Source organism: Muntiacus reevesi, chromosome 6, assembly GCF_963930625.1.
Source record: "Muntiacus reevesi chromosome 6, mMunRee1.1, whole genome shotgun sequence".
Taxonomy (NCBI): Eukaryota; Metazoa; Chordata; class Mammalia; order Artiodactyla; family Cervidae; genus Muntiacus; species Muntiacus reevesi.
Window position 1 is genome coordinate 42,328,447 of NC_089254.1, and position 20,397 is coordinate 42,348,843.

Consider the following 20,397-nt stretch of genomic DNA (forward strand, 5'->3'; position numbering starts at 1 on the left):
TAATGCCTTTCTATCTTTTGTCAACTCATGTCTGTTTCTCTTTACTGATCTGACAGTCACACAAATACACTGTTTTTTTCTACTTCTAAGTATTCTGGAATATGAAGGGCAGCAGGAGGGAAAAAAAGAGAAAGATAAACAGAAATTTCATGGATTACAGTAACTTCTAGCTTTAACCTAAAGAATAATTTTCAAAGTGTGAACCTGAATTGAATTTATGGTGTAATGGCAACAAGATTAGGTCCCAACAAATGATGAAGGTAAACAATGTGCTCTTTTTTCCCTATCCCAGTTCTGGTAACTTGATAGTCTACAACTACTTGAGAAGGCGTGAGGATCTTTTTTTTTTTATCTCAATTTGGTCACAGAAGCTCACATTTCAGCAACCATCGATGTGATCATCCTTATCCCTTGCTGACATCTTCTCCTCAACCCCAGAAAGTCACAGATCACCTCTAGGAGAAACTTTCAATAGGCTAGTAAACACAGGCATGGACACCAAGAGAAGAGAGAGAATCTGGGGACCTTCAGGAACAGCTAATCATTTTAGAGGGGCAGAGTTATATCTAATTCAGTCCATCAAAATGTACAAAGTGCTGAGAACTCGCAAAGCATCGTGGGAATACTGAAATGGCAAGAAGGCACAGAATACTCCCTGAATAAATTTAAATAGCTTGATTTGGACTACTTCTTAGAAAAGTGTGTGTAGGCTTGGTTACTGTGGGGTGTATATAATGCCGGGCTAAGCCACACATGAAACAGATTTTACTGGTCTGCTTTTCTATCTTTAAGTTACACCATTTTAGAATCAGTTCTTAGTGTTGATTTAACCCAGGGATTCTCAATCTTGGTTGGATATTAGCACTTCTTGGGGGGTGGGGTGGGGTGGAGGCGGGCTTTTAAAAAACAGAGGTGTTTGGCCCTGCCCCAGTTCAATTAAATCAGAATCTCTGATCCAGTGTATATACATATTTTAAGTAAATTCTACATGTGATTGAGACATGTGGGACTACATAGTAGTTGAGAACCACTGATCCCTTACGACACCCTCATTTTACATAAGAAAAACACGGTCCAAGGAATTTAATTTGTTATTTGCCCAAGATCATGTACCTAGTTAAGGCCAGAGCTTGGATTAAAACCATGATGTCCATTAATTTACTAATCCAATTAATGTGTATCATTGACATTCTAAGGGCCCCCCAGGTGGCACTGGTGGTAAAGAATCAGTCTACCAATGCAGGAGATGCAAGAGACGTGGGTTCAATACCTGGGTTGGGAATGGCAACCCCATCCAGTATTCTTGCCTGGAAAATTCCCTGAGCAGAGGACCCTGGTGGGCTATAGTCCATGGGGGCCGCAAGAGTTGGACATGACTGAGCACATCCATCAGCGACGTTGTATGGGTGTGACCAGCTACTTAGCTGTCACTCAACAATAAGGTAAGTCAAGGGACGTTCCTGGTGGTCCAGTGGTTAAGAATCCACCTTCCACAGTGGAGGATTCCATCGCTGCTTGGGGGACTAAGATCCCACATGCAACTACGCCTGTGCACTCCAACTACTGAGCCTGCGTGCAGCAGACAGATCCCGCCTGAGGCAACTAAGATCCCAAGGGCCACAACTAAGGCCCAATGCAGCCAAACAAATAGTAAAAAATATAAGGTAAGTCAAAACTATCTAAGGATCGATTGGGTTGGTCTTGATCCAAGTTAAAAGGAGAGAGTAAGCAGTGATGCTTCTGGCATTCTGTCTTACTGTTTTCTTACAAATAGGGCAATGTGATATTGGCTTCTGGAAATGTTAAGAATCGTAGTCCAGGTAAAATCCATCACTACCTCGGATTCACTCTACCATTGACTAGTTCCAGGGGGTCTCTACTCAGCCAGATCCAATGTGCAGCACAGAGCAGGGGGCAGGGAACCCAGACGGCCAGTCTAGTGCAGTTCAATGAAGCCCTGATCCAGGGGGCTGAGAGCTGGAGAAGAGAGAGCTTGCTCCTTGGCCCTAGGGATAGAAGAAGGAAAGGTAATCCAGAGGTTGTAGGTTCTTCAAAAGAAGCTACATCCAGGATATTCTTAATGTTCTCCACTCACTCCTAATACCAAACAAGTCTCTCCAAGATACAACTAGGGCTGTCACCGTGGCTCAAACTGAATATGGTAATTATGTGACATATATATCCTTCCTGTGTGAACTGTGAGATTGAGCAAGTTCCAATTTTGAACTCAGCCATTCCCAAGTTACAAAAGTTGGCACATGAGAAACCATCCTGAATGAGGCATCAGTGCTGAAAAATAATCTCAGAAGCATTTCCTTGAGAAGAATGCCAAAAATTGAAAAACCAGATTCATAATGTTCAAGATAAAAGCTGATCTTGATTAACAAAAAATTAATAGGACTAATTTGTCTTTAGCATTTTATAAATAATAGTTTTTACTTCCCATTCACAGAACACTAACTCAAAAAGCCAGGTATTATTCCATTTGAAGTAAATCAAATTATATCTACAGTTTATAGATTTACCCACATCCTTGCTTCATTTCCACACTGCCGCTGTTCTTGAGCAAGGCACCATGAATCCTCCAAGAGATATACAATATTCTGAGCGCATGTGCATTTTTTCCAAGGATAAAGTCCTAGCTTTGACCAGATTTTAAAAATGTCCTGTCCCCTCCCTAAAGTCCCGAAGAATACAACTGTTTTGAAGGGTAAGACTGGGAAGAAGATGATGTGATGATGCTGATGGCTTCTGCTATCTACAATGAAAGGTTTTGTGAAATTGGCCTCTGGAACTGTCTTCCAAAAGAAGGATGGAAAGATTTCATAAAGGTGGATCATCCTCCAAAAGAATGGACTTAGATAAAACAGTTCAGGAGGGAAGAGAGAATTAAACTTATTTATGCTGACTTTGTCTTACTAGATTGAAATGAAAGGAAAAGAAAGTAATCATCTCCTAATTTTTCTTGTTGATTTTGACTTAATTAACTTAATGATAATGCAAACACTAGGGAAAACGGACTTATATTCTTATTTAGTTGCATTTCCTAGAAAACCTTTTATTTTGGAATTACTAAAATGCAGACCACTGGCAATGATAGAAAAAATAAATTACCAAATGATAAAGATACCAGGGGCTACACATGGCATTTAGAATAAATAAAAGCCCAACTGGTTTCGCTTTTAAATTGAATAGGCAGTGCACACCTGCATCTACTTTTGACAAATCAGCCTACTGTTGTTTCTACTGCTGTTTAAATTGCAAAGTTCCCGCATCTTTCATCCTTTGCAGCTCTTAGCAAAGTGCCTCATACAGGAAAGGAGCTCAAATTCTTGTTGGATTGAGTCAATTCTTTTGGTATCACTCATAAATTAATGAGGAACGTGTAACTCTGTATAGTTTCAGAGTAGTTAAAGAGAAAAGAAAAGAAAGAAAAGAAACCCTACGTAACAGAATTGGGGCTTCAGGTGTTACTTACAGGCTAGAATGCTTTCCAGCAGTGCACTTAAGGTATCAGCCGTAGCAACCTTACCTAGGAATTCTTCACCCCAAGTTTCTTTGTAATGTAAATTAGATTGAGTTTCTCTCTCCTGCCTCCTGTCCCCTGCCAGAAAGTCTTCAGAAACAGAAAAACTACGGAAGTAATTATAAGGATTGCGTGCATAAAACTTTCAAATTTGACTTCAAGAAGGCTTGCACTTCTTATTGCATCCTTCAAATTCCCCTGCATTTGCCAAGCTTACCTTAAATTTATATAATAAACATTTATATAATAGACATTGTTTCCACTTTTCAGATAAGAAAACGCTGAATCTCAGTGCATCCTCCACCCTGAACCTGCCGTATCTGTTGTGTTTCCTTACATGTTTTGAAAATTTGAGACCTCGGATTGATACACAGTACTCATCCCAGTGAGGAAAAGTCTCCCCACCTTCCTCACAGCCTCACTGCTGCCTTCCCTACAAGCGAAGGTCCTTGCGCAGCTTCCAGCACGCTTCCTCGTGGGTCTTGCCCAGAGTGCGCCTCAAGCAGGCAGTCGACACAAGTAAACTGATTTCCTGATCAACTACTTTATTAAATATAAGTCAGGCCCTCGTATCAGAACTCCTATTGCGGTCGAGCGCCCACCACGGCGAGTGTTTAGAAGCGTTTTTAGGCAGGGCCACCACTACCCAATTTTTCGGCAGGAAGGCCCTCAGCAAGCCCTCCGCTCATGGAGAAGCCAGGGACTCCAGGTACAAGCTTCCCCCGGCGCGGAGGGGAGCCGTCCCGACCCCGAACTACAGACCCTCTCGGGGAACCCTGGCCGTCCCAGCGGCAGAACCCACCCCGACCCCCGGCTGGACTAGGGGCAGCGCTCGGCTCCGGAGAGCAGGCGAAGGCACCCCCGGGGCTGGGGGACGCGCGGGCTGCAGTCAGTGGGAAGGGGTTCTGAGGCTGCGCACAGCTCGGCAAGGCGGAGAACGTTCTGGGCACCTGAGAAGCTATGAAAGCAAAGCTGTGAACAGCAGAGGGTTGGTCAGAACCGAAGAGTTGCACACGTCCAGTAAAGACACAAACGTCTGGCAACAACAACAACAATCTCTGCGGCCGCTGCACACGGGGAGGCCTGAGTCGGAGGTTTGCAAAGGAAGGCGCTTCTTGGGATTTTCCTGTCAGGGGCTAGAGACGGGCAAGGTGTGGGCAAGTCAAATGCTGAATGCACTTTAGGAAAGCAGTTTCAGGAGCGCCCGAGAGACAGAGCGGAGCTAGAGGTGCCGGGAGAGGCGGCGACGCGGGAACCCCGTGGGTCCCCGAGGACCTGGCGGTGGGCGCTCCGTGCGCGCCGCCGCAGCTCCTCCCCGGCCCCGGCCCGCGCGCACTCACCGGCCGGCGCTGCCCGGCGCTGCCCTGGGCGGAGCCGCCGCCCCGCCGCGCTCCGGAGCCGCCGCCGCCGCCGCCGCGGTGCCTCGCCGCTGCTTCCCTGACGGGCTGTGGAGGCGCGCCGTCCCGCGGGACCCGTAACCCGAGCCCGCCCCGCCCCCCGCCGCGCGACCCCTGCGACCCAGAGGTCTCTTCTCCAACTTCTACAACTTTCACGGTGTGCTGGAAACTATACGCCGCCCGTCCAGCCCCCCGACGCCACGGAAACACCCCCGTTTGTCTCCCGCTGCTCACGGGGTCTTGACGATGGGATTCGTGGGGCAAACACGGTAAATAAAGCGGTAGTATTCAAGTGGGAAACATATCTTACTATTTTTTTTATAATGAAAATAAGCTAATATATATTTCAAAATACACTCCTTATGGAGAATGTTGACACAGGAACAATGACAAAACTGAATGACAGTGTGAATTTTTTTTTTTTTTTAAATTTTTTTTGAGGAGTTGCCTCGGATAAACACTTGAACATACGCGCCACGGATTCTTTCCCAGGCCTTCGAGTTAGAATGTACAAATCAGTTTTTGCTTTTTATTAAGTAATGCGACCTGATATGCAGTTTAGGAGACAGGAAGGTAAATGGAAAATGGAGTGTGGAAAGAAGGAAGGGATGAAATAAAGAGGAAGGAGGGAAGGAAAGAGTCTGTTGTGCTTTTAACGCCTAGTAAGAGAGCACCGTGGCCAATCCAAGAAGAGGAACGGCAGAAATGATTTCGGTATAAAAACTTTCCTATGACCTTATCTTAGCAAGGATTATGGTTGGTTCATTAGAGTCACTTCCCACGACCACCCCTCCCCTGCTTTTTGCATTTCCAAAGCGACTGTATGATAAGCTAGTTACTTGGCGGCGGCTCTCAAAGCTGAAAAGTGCGCCTGGAGAACTAGTACCAGCCCATCAGAGGGCGAGCATCTCCTTCATAACGCTGCCCGGAAGAGCTGGAAATTCCTCTCTCTTCCACACGAGGGCACTCTCTTCAAGGGTACCACACTAGCCTGAGAGTCCGGTGATGAACTTACTGGTATCTCGGCGTGTGTACTTTTCTTCAGACTTTGATCATCTCTGAATAAATCCTAACAGTGAGATGCTGAGGAGGAATTGGGTACCTGTGACATACACTTCCGGTGTCATCCATTTGACACTTTGTCATCTTATGAGATTACCTTGTCAGTCCTTGAGCCCAGTACTTAAACTGTAATGTACATAGGAGATCTTGTTAAAAATGCAGATTCTGATGGAGTCCGTCTGGGTTGGAGCCTGAGACAGGCACTTCTGACAAGTTCCTGGGTGAGGCTGGTGGCCGATTGGAGGGTCAGATTTTGAGCAGTAACACTGTAGACAGGTAGATTATAAACTATCTTTGGAAGTAACGGTCAGGTGACTTAATATGACAATTGTAACAGTAATACTGAGTATCACTCAGTATTTGGCACATGTGCTTGGCACTGTTCTAAGCACTGTACCTGTATTAACTTGTATTAGGACAGCTTTGTGAGTTAGATAGTGCTATTGCTTCTAGTTTAGTTTATTTTCCTTTTGGTGGCTTGATTTAAATTTTAAATTTGTAGAAGATTAACATTGATCCCCAAAGTGAAAGCTATACAAATGTAGTCAGAGAAATGTCTTCCCTCCTTTGTTCCCTTCTACCCAGTCCCCCCAGGAGTAAACGACTTCATGGTTTCCTGGCTCATTCTTCCTGGTTTCTCATCACAAAGCTGGGCAGATATAGGTATGTGTTCTAGTTTCCTTTCTCAAACAATGATGACTGTAAATGCTTTTTTCCTCAGCTTTTTTTCATGTCTCAATATCTTTGGAAATCACTGTATATCACTTCACAGAGATTTTCATTCATTCTTTTTAACAATTATATAATACTTCATTGTGTCTATGTACCATACTGTGTTCACTCACCCACCTATGTTTGCATATTTACGTAGTTTCCAGTATTTTATAGTTACAAATATTTTATTACAGATAGGAAATTCAGAGGAAGACCAAATAATTAACTTCAAATCACCTAAAATATGAATGTGAAAGAAATTACATTAGAATTAGTAAGGATTGACTTTCTTCTTTAATGTTTAAGGGAGTTGTTTAGTTTTTTTAAGATAATTGTAGAGGTGGTCAAAAGTGCCTCACTTATCACAGCATGTCTGTTTTCTATGGATAGTAATATTCAGGAATTTCTGTAATAATTTTGGTGTTATTTTACTGTCTTTAGATTTACTGAGGCAATATTTCTCACACAGTTTCTTTTTATTATTCATATGTATTTCCACAAATTATTCTACCAGTATTCTCTCCATAAAAAATTACGTTTCTAGACTTAACTTCTGTTTCTCTGATGTATTGGCATGGTTTCTAGACAATGGATCCAGAGGCTGGAATAAGGTAATGAGGCCACTGGAGAGAGGCAGACTTTCCCACTGTCATTGCATGGTCTCCCACATCTATAAAGACAGCATCCATTTCCATCCATGTTGGATTTTAAAAATACTGTAAAAATTCATTTATAATAAGCACCCAAAGGACTAAATGGAAGATACAGTAATGATGACAAGACTGTCTCACCTCTGAACTGGAATTCTTGCACTATCAGTTGCTGTTTTTTTTTTTTTTTCCCCTTCTGAACAATAAATAAATGCATAGTTACTTTTTTTATTTACTACTGTATTTTGTATGTGAAGCAGTTTGTAGTTTCTCTGGAGAAGTGTGAATCCTTAGCAAAATTCTTGTCAGAAACTTGAAATTATTCCTCAGCTGTTGTCCCAAATCTACCTATTAATTCGAATCTTCCAGCTTCTGTCTTTAACTTACTCCAGCCCCTTTCCACACCTTGGTCAGAGTGGACTTATGCCAGTGCCTCCTGGGAAAAGCTGAATATTGTTAGTTTGAGCAAATGCTTGCTTGCTTCCCTCCCTCCTGATGCTGCCAACAACACTGGCCCCTGGCATCTCTCCACACTGCTCCCCCGGTGCCCCTCCTCAAATTCAAATAAGCTGCGACTCCCCTAAGGAGGCAAGCTGCTTCCCATCTTTGGTTTTTGCACATGCTGCTTTATTCTTAGACTATATTTCCCCATTGAATTTGCTTGACAAAGCCTATTTATTATTTTCTCTTTTTTTGGCCGTGTTTTACAGCTTGCAACATATTAGTTCCCTGACCAGGGATTGAACCCAGGCCCCTTGCAGTGTAAGCTCCAAGTCCTAGCCACTGGACTGCCAGGAAATTCCCTATTCTTTTTTTTTTGTAATAGTATTTAGATCCTCACTTGAGAACAGAAATATGACAAACCCATTTGTACACATAACTCACTCAAGCCTTAACATTGTATTATATTTTATTTTGGCTTTTAAAGAAATGAAATATTTTAGACACAGTCAAAGCCTTCCACATATCCCACTCTGATCTTATTTCCTCACCTGAGGTAACTGCAATTATGAATTTGTATGTACCAGTACCACACATGCTTTTATATTTTTGCCATTTATGCATGTGTTCATATGCAACATGTGGTATTTGTTAGTAAATTTTAAGATCTGATGAATGGCATTAAACTGTATCTATAATTTTGCAACTTTTGTTGTTATCATTAATAGGTGTACTGTTTACCCATTTTCATCACAATATTCTATTATGAAAATAAATCACAATTTATCCATTCTCTTGATGTATATTTGACTGCTTCCAATTATTTGCAATTACAAATAATGCTGTTGTGAACATTCTTATACACATTTCTTTGTGTATATATGTGAGTTTCACTATGGTAAATACCTAGAAGTAATTGGGTCATGCTGTATACACAAATGTAATTTTTACTGATATTGTAACATATTCATTGTTACTGATATTAAACTGCTCTCTGCAAAGATTTGTATTAACTGTATTTTTTTATTTTCAATATTCTTGATGTCCTAGCATCAGGGAACTGGCTGAAGAATACAATTTGCTGTCAAAATATCAACAGGAAAACACTAAAATGAATGGATACATGTTTTAAGTCATCTCCCATAATTCTTTCTTTAACCTTGGAACATAAGGAAGAAAGTTTGGGGAATTTTAAAAGTAATACTTTTTTTTTTTTTTTTTTAGGTAAAAGGTAAAATACAAGTGATATTGAATATATTTAAGATTAGATTGGAGTGTAGTTTACATTAAAATGTATGGCAAATAAGAAACAACTGGGTAGAAATCATGGAAACCTGGTCATAAAAATATATATTTTTATCTGTTACTAAACTTTGTTTCCTTCAGCAAGATAAGTCAGTTGAGTCCACACTAATTGAATTCCTACTTGAGCTATGTTTTCAAATTAAATAAATCAACAGATGTAAGACCCAAAGTATGCAATTAAACTTTGAGATGAATTGGTGGGGAGTTCAAATCCTGTTCTGAGGGTATGAGAGCATTGTTAATATCTTATCTTAGTCAGGGGATAGGTCTATGGCACACATAAATTACTTGCAAAGATAAGACTTTGGGAAAAATTCAACCTCTTGTACCAGTGAAAAAATGAAACAAAATACTACCAAAAGGTGACCCATCATTTGACAATTTGTGAACAAAGAAGAATCAACAATTAAGAACAATAGTTATAAATGTTTATGGACCACATATGCACCGAATTATACAAAGTCTCATGTGTTACATTAAGTAGAAAAAAAGGCCCTTATATCTTCAAGGAAATGATTGACAATGGATTTGATACAAGACTCAGAATAAAATTTAACTAAACTCAGCAAGATCATCCCTTATTGTTTCCCTGTTCAGTGAGAAATACTACTGCCATTCAATGCTTTCTTACCTAGATATATGTATTTTTAACCCTCTGGAAAACCAACAAATACAACAAAATTAACATATTTATTATTTTGTAGATGTTAAAAACAAGGAAAATGTCTGTCAGCATTTTTAATCCTCAACACTTAGCACAGTGCCTGTCACATAACAAGCACTCAATAGGTATTTGCTGAATGAATGCATGAGTACTTATGGCATTATGTCAGCAGCTAACAAAATTCTCAGGAGTTAAATAATTTTCAGAATTCTTTACTGACTTTTCTTGGCATGACTGCAGAGCGAATAATAGGAAAAAACCAAATGGCTACATTGAAAAGCGTGGTTTCATAATGGCTATTATCAATGAAAAAACAATAAAAAACTGGTAAATATATTTGACACTGTTCTTTCCAAACCTGCCCAGACTTACAAATCCTACACACAAGCAGCAAATAAAGACACAAACAGGAAATAACAAATGAACTTCAAATGGTTTTTGAACATAATTTTTATTTAAGCATGGACTTTTAGCTTGGCTCACCCTAGAGTGCAACCTTTTTGTTATGTTAATAGAGAGTTCAGGGCTACAGGGCCATTATAACATTGCTGGTGTTGGTACAACTTCATCAGAAGGTATGAATATGACCCGCAGGAAGAACAATCCACAAAGAGAACACAATGAAAACATCCACTGTTTTACAAATCACTCTGTTATCACAGACACAAAATGGCACTTACTGTTAGTAAATCAGCCACGGAACACTTTAAAAGTATCTTTTAGACAAGGAAATGGGAACTCCTTTGTGGGAGATAGGGTTTTCATCCACAATTTTTTTAAGTAGAAAATATTTCAAGGTCAAGCATTTTTCTTATCCACAAACAACGCTAAACCAACATACATTTCGAGGGGTATATTAAAGGAGATACAATATCTTTACAGCTATCTTCTTGAGTAGGTATTTCAATGAATTTTCTGTAGAATATAAGTAGCCTGAAATTCAGCAGCAAAAAATATTGCAACATAATAAGTAAATACAGTGTCAATGTGTTATATTGTAGAAGAGAATACATAAAGAACCAACAATGATAATTTAATCATATAAAACATGATACATAGCTGAAATACAGTCCACTTAAATAGCTTTGTGACCAAGAATGTTAAATACTGTACTAAATGCCATTTTAAACATAAAATCTCTTAAACTTTTGTGCTTAAACTTTTTTTTCTGTTAAACTATTTCTTATTTTCAATACTGCTACTGTAACTGATATTACAACAGATCACAATTTGCACGGATACATCAACATGAAGACATTTACTTATGAGAAATAAGTCACTTGTCATTAGTTCACAGTGTGGGAAAGTGGTGTACACTTGGTCTTGAGAAGGGCTTTCAGTTAATCACTAAGTCCTTCACAGAAATTTCCTGATATCAGATGCAGTGCGAGATTTAAAAGAATGTGAAACAACACATCACATATTGGAAAGAAAAATAAACTTTTTGATTCTTCATGGGTATCGTCTAAGTGACCTTCGTCTTCTGTTGTAGAAGTGCCTGAGCCCATGTTGTCGTGAAAAATTCATCATGTAATTTTGTTTGCGAGTGCTGTTAAAATCAGAAAGGACAGAAGCAGGGAGGGAAAAGAGAAAAGAGCATGTAAGTTCCATCACTGAAAGCACAATCTAGTCTATGTCCTAAGTTACCCTGCTATTTTTTGGAAAATTCTCAGGGTTTATAGGCCATGCTAACATTACCACCCCAGGACAGAAGAACTAAAGGTTGACACCTGCATTTACTGCCTTTGGCCTTGAAGAAATCCCCTTCTTTTCATGAGTGAGCTCTGAACCAGAACAAATGGCAACTTCTCTTGATTAATTGCAAAAGTGGACTGCAACTGTTTTTTTGATTTTTAATTTTATTCTTGAACTCTTTCTGAAAAGGCTGACTTGAGATAAAGTGTGTACTATACCTATTACCTTATTTACATACATCTTTAACAAGTAGGAAGGACAATTTGATTCTTCCAGCAACCATTGCCATTTAAAGCTTGAGAAACAAAAACAAAGGAAAAACAAACTTCTTATTTGAATCAGCTTGATCTTCCTGTTTCCTGAGGTCTCAGGGGCAAAATAAAGCAAAATTTTTTTCTCAGAATATCAGATTTTGCTGCTTTTCTCAAACAGTAAGCAGCTGGGGTCATATTCTATGAACGTGGCTTTATGAAGGAGATACCCTACTGAAAAAAAGATCATAAAATACTAAGAAAGTGTAAGTGAATGTATAGATGTAAATCTATGTGCACACATTCCCCTCATGTATGTACACACACATTCATACATATGTACTCAAGGTCAAGCTGATAAAAATACTGAAAAAACTCTAGGAACATGTACAAATATGCATGATACTGGCAGAGACAGCTGTTAAAGTTCTGATACGGAAAACGTAATTTAAGAAGGATCCTTATCCATAAGATCACTGAAAAGAATCAAACTCCATTCACACAGGCACTGGAGTGACAACATGTTTCTATATAGCATCAAAATGTGTTTTTTAAGAGTGAGCCTCTTAGTACTTTTCAAATTCACTGAGTCTCTTGAATGCTGTATTGTCTTAAAGTCTTTTCTTCCTTACTTGTGTGGTCAGTTATGTCCGATTCTCTGCTACCCCGTGAATTGTAACCTGCCAGGGTCCTCTGTCCATGGAATTTTACAGGCAGGAATACTGGAGTGGGTTGCCATTTCCTCCTCCAGAGGATCTGCCTGACTCAGGGATCGAACCCTCATCTCCTGTTTCTCCTGAATTGCAGGCGGATTCTTTACCACTGCACCACCTAAAATGTGCATGGAGCAGGATAATGTCATGTGATGTGATTTCACCATGAAGGTAAATATGATATGAATTTGCGTTGGGTTACAGAGGAAGGAAAGAGTAATTTTGCACTGAGCTGTGTATTCTTCTGCTCAACAGACCAGATGTAAAATATGCAAAATAAAGTATGCAAAGATGTAAAATATGAAAGATGTAAAATGATTCTATTTTACCTAGATATTATACTGACATTTGTAATATACAGAAACCTTTAAAATGAGGATTTTATAGATGTTAGATCATTAGAAAATAAAATTTATAATAAAATCAAAGAAAAATATATAAAGTGAATTTTATCAGATATAGTTAATCAAAAAGCAGTAGCATTTATGCTAAAACTTGATAAAAAGACATTGCATTGATCTATAGTTTACAAAATAAAATGATAATAACCTGCACCCTGGATTTCTATCCTATGAACATGTTAGAAATGATAGAATGGAAACAAAATATATTCCTTAGACATTATAGAGAAAAAGAAAAAAAAAATCAGGTTTTGTTTTCAGATAGCTTGATTGTCCTTCCCTTGATGTGTTAATATTATATGTATCAATCAAGCTGACCAGTTTCAATGTCACAGTTGAAGGAGGAAATGAATGTATCCATTATTTATTAGTAGTGAGAAGTACTACTTGCTGCCTATGTAAAGTCTAGTTATAAAAAAAGAACAACAGCCTAATGTACTGAACTAATCAAGTGTCAGGAGAAAGAATCCTCTCACCTCTTTAGTCACAGGTTAGCCTGGAACTAGCTATCTTCCTGCCAGCATCCTAGAACACTTCGTGTGTGCTCTTTCCCTGAATTTACCTAAGCTATTATATTACAGTGGTCCCCTAAGCTAGCCTCCTCATCCTTTCTGCTTATGAAAGAAATACCACTGAAGAGAAACCATAAACACCAAGAAAGTATCACTGAATGTGTAATTGCAAAGAAATTTGTGTAATGTGCAAAGAAGGAAAGAAAAGCTGCTCAGTCTGACTCTTTGCAACCCCATGGACTATAGCCTACCAGGCTCCTCCATCCATGGGATTTTCCAGGCAAGAGTACTGGAGTGGGTTGCCATTTCCTTCTCTAGGGGATCTTCCTGACCCAGGGATCAAACCCGGGTCTCCTGAATTGCAGGCAGATGCTTTACCATCTGAGCTACCAGGGAAGTCCAGCAAACATTGATTTAACCTCGTTAAAAAGGATTCCTAATCCTTTTATCTAAGTCAACTTTGCCAGCTATTTTAAGTCCTCCACACATTTCATTTTACTCTTTTTTTCAAGTCCTTTCATCTATTATACTTTACAGACATCTCTATTCAAACTCACCTTGAGTCCCTTCCACCTGCCTTATTGGATAATCTTCAACCCAGCTTCCTAAATTTCTAGTTATTTTTCAAGTATCACTTTTTAAAAAAATTTTACTCACCCCTGCCAGTAGGATTCCCCCCCTACTTTGAATCCTCATACTGTCCCTTTTCTGCTTTGCATGGAGATGATGACTCATGTTCATCTCTTGGCTGACCCTGACTAAACTTCTCTGGGTGTAGCAGCTGTGCCCCACTCCCCCCACCCCTGTACCATAGCACTGAGCCTTCTGTCTGACCCCTGAGTGGTCATGGCATGTTTGTTGAACTTTTGGTGACTTACTGATTGGATTCCTGTTGTAAATCATTACTCTTTAACTATAAGGAATAATTGCAAAGTTAAAGCAATGAAAATTATTCTGTTGTAAACACATTTAAAGATATAAGGTACTCAAAGAAAATTTAAAATAGTTAAAATATCTTACATGAAAAAAAGATAAACTCAGAACACTTAGGATATTCAGTTATCTCAATGCAACCCAGATTGATGGGAAAGTGACCTCAATATATGGGAACATAGGAACATTTCATTTAAACAAAAGTTGATGTGCATGTGTGGTTTCAAAGCAACTTCTCCACGTAACTACTTATTATGGACTGACTTAAATTCTACATTTTTATGTTGTTTGTTGTTTAGTTGCTAACTCGTGTCCAACTCTGTGACCTCATGGACTGTGTAATCCTCCAGGCTCCTCTATCCATGGGATTTCCCAGGCAAGAATACTAGAGTGAGTTGCCATTCCCTTCTCTGAGAGATCTTTCCGACCCAGGGATCCAACCCATGTCTCCTGCATTGCAAATGGGTTCTTTACAGCTGAACCATCAGGGAAGCCGGCTTCATTTTTTATGAGTGAGAAAATAAATATTAACAGGTTGCAGATCTTTAATACCTTGAGAATAGATCCAGCTTGGGAGCTTATATTTACTTTTGGAGGTATTTTGATTCATTGGATATCCTTTAATTTTTGAATAAATTTATATATCCATAACATATCTTTAGATCCCTGTGAATGTTGATATGCATTCAGCATTTGCAATAGATGTTTGTTATAGATGCCTAGTGTTTTGTAGTCACATTAGAAATGGCCACATTTTCAAAGCACACTGGAAAATTTTGTCACATAAAACATAAGTATCTCTGGTGACAGGATGATGGAATCTAACAAAAGTAGATTTTTTTCCAGTTCATAAGCTTTTGAAAATAAAACATCATGGGAAGCTATACCAAAGTGCTGCCTGCTTCAAGGACCATTAATAAACTCACATGGTTGCTAAACACTTGTGGCTTCTAGAGTATCTAATTTATGGGACTGGACATTAGGAGAATTTTAAACCAGTTTAAAGATGTCATGCTTATTAAGTCTTCTTTTTTTTTTTGTGGAGCAGATCTGGGAGCCTATTTTTGTTTTTGATACATATAGATGTATAGTTATAGATAAACTAGTTATAAACTTATAACCAAAATAATTATAGGTGTGATGGAATTTTAAGGATTTATTTCTTCACTGCAATAATATTAATACGAGAAAGTATTTTATTACAATTCCAATGAAAGCAGGTAATATTCATTCCAAGGCATATCAACTATGGTTCTTGACTTGTCAGTTTGCTTGACTGAATAGAACTAGGTCCATTTAAAAATTTCTATTTTGAGGAAGCCACTGAAAGAAGGGAGAGTGATCAATGATTTCTTGGAAATGCTAACTTAAATTTCCATTATTGCTGCGGGAGTTGAGGGACTTTAAACAGCATATGGAATAATAAAATGCTTCCCTCATAGGAAATATGGATATTGCAATTTTTTCAAGAACTAGTGACTACGGTCACCTCGTATTCTTCACTGGAGCCACTATTTTAAGTTATTTACCATTATAAAAAATTAAGTGATTTGTAGTTGATTCTAAAGGAAATGGGGAAGGTGGAGACTTGATAAAACTAATTTGGGCTCATAGAAATTTAGTCATTTTTACTGTTCAGTAATTAATTTTTCATCAAAACTTACGATATAATAAGTAATGCTTTATATCAGTGCAAAAATAAGAATCCAGTGACTGCCATTATTTTTCAGAGAAATACTGATGATTTTAAGATGGGAAACTGCCACTGAAACTAATCAATTAAACTGCCCTGCATAGAAGATGCTGTACATTTTACTTTCAAGGCCTTGCATTTTCAGGAGGAATATATGTAAGTAAACGTGGGCTCACATATTTCACAATGTAGAGCACTTCATTTTTCTTTTCCCTACTGAATGGGGATGAGACTAGTATCTGATATTGTGTACACTGGGGAGTTGTAAGGATTAAATGAAACTTCTAGCAGAATATGCTGATATTTAACAAATGATAACCATTTTACCTTCTTACCTAGGCTTAAAGTATCTCCAAATGTAAACATATGTTAAAGAAGTCTTACCTAAGGATACCAGTCTTACCTAAGTATACTTTCTTTCCTAAGTTTTAAAGTATCCCTATTAGAGAGCAAATGTAGATATGTATTTTAAAAGGCCAATCCTGTTCTAGATCCTAAGGACAGGATCTAGAACTCACAAATATTATGAATAAATCCACTCCCTTTTGCCTGTTCATTTATTAACTTAGATTTGAGAAGTCCAGGCATTCTCAATCATCTCTAGCACAAGAGATCTTTTGAAAGACACCACATTTAATCAGAGCCCATAGCTCTTATGCACACATTTCTATTTTCATTTTCCTCTCAAACAAACTTGTAAACTGTTCATATTTCGAGAACGCCTAAGAAAATCTCAGGCACAATCAGTCCAATGAAGGCATGCTGACTGGCACTCTGGTCTATGCTGTTTGTATACATCAGAGAATTACCGCAATTTGGCTGAACACCGAGTTTACATGATATAGGTTTCAAGTGTTCCAGTGTTTCTCAATATTACATATAACTTTCCTTTCACATTTTTTTTTCAATTGCAAAGGTCTTCCACAAAATTTCTCAGTTAACATAGGTAATAACAATGAAACTTAGTAAACAGTTCCCCAGAATTAGTAAGAGGACTTACCTTACTCTAGTGGAAAACCAATGACAGCAAATAATGAAATATAATACAAGTTAAAAAATGCCTTTCAACACATGCAGCACTGTGATTAGTCATAAAAGTCTGATCAGGTTTAGACGCAATATAGGATTTTTCATCTCTTTTGAAAATAAAAATTAAAGATGTTATTCCTTATTCTTCTATACCTAGTATATACATATATTTAACTTTTCTATGTAATGCAACATGCAATATTTGCTCATAACCATATGTGTCAAAGTACATGTAGCTACAGTACTACATTTGGCATAAATGTTGCATATAAAGCATAAATATGAAAGTAATAGTTTAATAACTACCATAAATGTTATTATTTGATTTTTCAATTATTTACATTTTAGAAGATACTTATTCCTGAATATATTAAGGAATGGGCTTTTAAAAATAGTAAGTCCTATATATCAAATAACACAATCAAATTTAAGGAAGGATAAATATGCTTTGCAACAAATGTAATACGTTATTCTCCATAAATCATTTGTGCCAAAAATATGACAGTATCTTGATAATGAATAGCATGAGGGAATGGCCATGATGGAACTCATATTATTAAAATCTGATAAATGCTTTTAAGACCATAGTTAGCAACATATTGGTTTTCAATTCTCAGCGAATGTGGTGATAATTCACTTTTTTGGTAAGTCAATTCACAAAGGCTGACTCTTTACTGAGCAATTTGCTTTCAAGGTACACATGCAAAAATCAGCCCGCTTCATCATACACATGACAGGTTGTGACTTAAGACACATACACAGGAAATGTGATGTGTGAATGAAATGCATAGTTGGGTGAGGGAGATTCTTAGGATAGAAGGACGAGTGCCCAGGCAACAAAGGTTAAAAAAAAGGATTCTCTTTTATCCTAAGAAGACCCCACCAGCATGGATCTTGTGAGGGATCTGCCCAAATGTATTCACAAACATTTACGGAAAAACAAATATTCTACACTAGCCAATGAATTCAGAGAAATTAGGTTTCAGACACTTGATTATCAATGACTGTGTTACGCTGCATCACTCAGACTTTACAGATGAGGACTTTTTGTCCTAGCTAGTGAGGCTGGGAAAAAGTGATCTGTCAATTCGGTTCATCTGTTCTGTGGCAGATTAGCAAGGGCTAATCATCATGAAGTGCTTTTCATGTACAGGTTTTATTGAAAAAAATCATCAGAGTGGGGAGATTACACTCTCAAACAAGCATAAGGCATAAGTGACTTCGCTTGTTAAATGCCAAAACGGTGGTTTTTATCTTTATGGTGTGGGGCTTATTCTGTATATCCATATTTATGAAACTCAAATCCTTCTGGATGGAGTATTTTAGAATTAAGCTATTAAATTAAAAATATGTTCTGTATCTTGTTCATTTAGGATGTACTCCTAAACCTTGAAATATTTTCAAAAGTGCTACATTTCTTTTTTCTCCTCATCAAACTCATGTATCTTCTCACTAATATGGGCAGTACTGAGGTTAGACTCAAGATACCATGCGTGACCACAGGTTTTCTTTCTTGGAGTTTTTAGCATGTGTCCTTAGTGCACATGCAAAAGAGCTAAACTATGGTAATAAAGCTAGATTAGGGCCAATCTTTACTCAGAAAAGAAAACATATTCTAAAAATGTATACCTCCAACCATTGGTTGCAAAAAACATATCAGTTGCCCTATTTGCAGTGTTCAGTTAGGCAGGGCTTGTATCTCTTTAGGTATGCACCTCAGCCTCCTGTTCCTGCCACACTTCAAAAACCAACAATCCTAGTTTATATAACTGTTACTATACAGAAGTATAATTAGGATGAGATTTTGAATTTAATAGGGCTTTATGGGAGTATTTCACCTATTTCTAAATATACATCTCTGCAGCAAAGATATAATTAATAATATTTGTGAACTGTGACATGAACCCTGGCTGGTTTCTTTGTGCTTTATCTGCTTGAAAGACACTTGTATAAATTATTTTATTTTTCTGAATTATCTGGAACTTTAATTTTAAGCTCATTAAATGTATGAATTAAAGTAAATTATGTAGAGCTACGGAAGGCATATTGACTAGCAAATGCCTTAAAATTTTTTGTGACTCTTCTGAAAAGAAGTAGTTTAAAAGAATACAGTGGCATGGAAATATTAAATCCTAATACAAGAGCAAAACATCAAAAACATAGTTCTTAAAAGATAATTTCTTTGTATGGTATTTTTAAAACAACTTATTGATTAGACTCAAATTTATGAAATATTTCTTCCTTCCAAAAAAGAAGGAAAACAAAGTAACTCCTTTAGTTTTAACAAATTTTAACATATAATAATGTATACATATGTTTATCAATATGTAAAATTTTATGGTTATGTGTATAAAGTTATAATTTAAAATCATTCACTGAAAAGAAGACTGAATAAAACTCAAGTCATGTAATACTCTGCATGTGAGGCAATGCGCTTTTCTCATTCAGAATGTCTTAGTCCCCTGAGACTGAGAAAATCATACAGAGTAAGAGCACACAGGTGGCTGGTAAGTGATAAATTCTTCAAAGCACTAAAATTCTGGAGATGGAATAAAAGTAAAGTCTTTACAAATGCAGATTATTGCTCCAGAAAAATACCAGAAACACTAGGTTGATTCTTGTAATAATATCATGAGAATATCACGAAGCTGGCAGCTGCTTATAAAAATTAACACCAATGCCAGGTATACCGGAAGGTTCCCTTGGGAACTGTATGATGTGAACGTTTGAGGCAGCAGGTCAGCTCTGTTTGACTCCCGAGTTGTGAAGGGGTTATTTCATACCAGGGAGTATATTTGTACTTCTGACCCACCTATTCTTTAATTTTAGTCTGTGGGAAGGAACTGTGGTGATGATAAGCCTTTGAAATCCAAAATGGATAACTACAATTGCTCAGCTGGGTGGGAGGAGAAGAAATATCTATTGAAACACATGACATGTAAGATTTGTTATATTTACCCAAGGTCAGTATTAGCGCCCTGCCTACTATTGATGACTATCAAATTTTGAACTTTTCATAAAAATTGGTAATGCTTTGTCAGGGATAGGAAGCTCCATTAATGTAAACTGTCTCGGAGACAGACTTGAAAGATAAAAACCAGTTACTAATTCTAAATCTGATTCTCAAACAGTTTATTAGAATGAACTGAGGTGCTTTTAAAAAAGACCAATGCTCAGGTCTCACTGCAGATCAGTTTAAATCACATCATCTGTAGGGATAGGTATGGGCATTGGGACATATGTTGATGCTTCCAAAAGCTCCTAAGTGTATCTCATGTTCAATTAGATTGAGAAGCGCTCATTTGAAAGGAAAGTAGCCAGGGAAGAATGAATGTAGGTAGGGTTGGTTTTTGGTCTGTCTGGATATCTTGCTCTCTCTGACCTTACCACACATCATTCATTATAGAGCCC

The 20,397-nt window shown here is 37.9% G+C and overlaps 1 protein-coding gene across 1 annotated transcript in view; it reads right to left on the bottom strand.

The window, feature by feature from the left end:
* Positions 1-10,224: 10,224 nt before the first annotated feature.
* The window catches only part of RELN (reelin), a 530,384-nt gene continuing 520,211 nt past the window's right edge, over positions 10,225-20,397 (bottom strand). Inside the window, exon 64 of the mRNA XM_065939296.1 lies at positions 10,225-11,308. Coding sequence (XP_065795368.1) covers positions 11,212-11,308 — 97 coding nt within the window. The 3' untranslated portion in view covers positions 10,225-11,211. The remainder of the gene's footprint in view (positions 11,309-20,397) is intronic.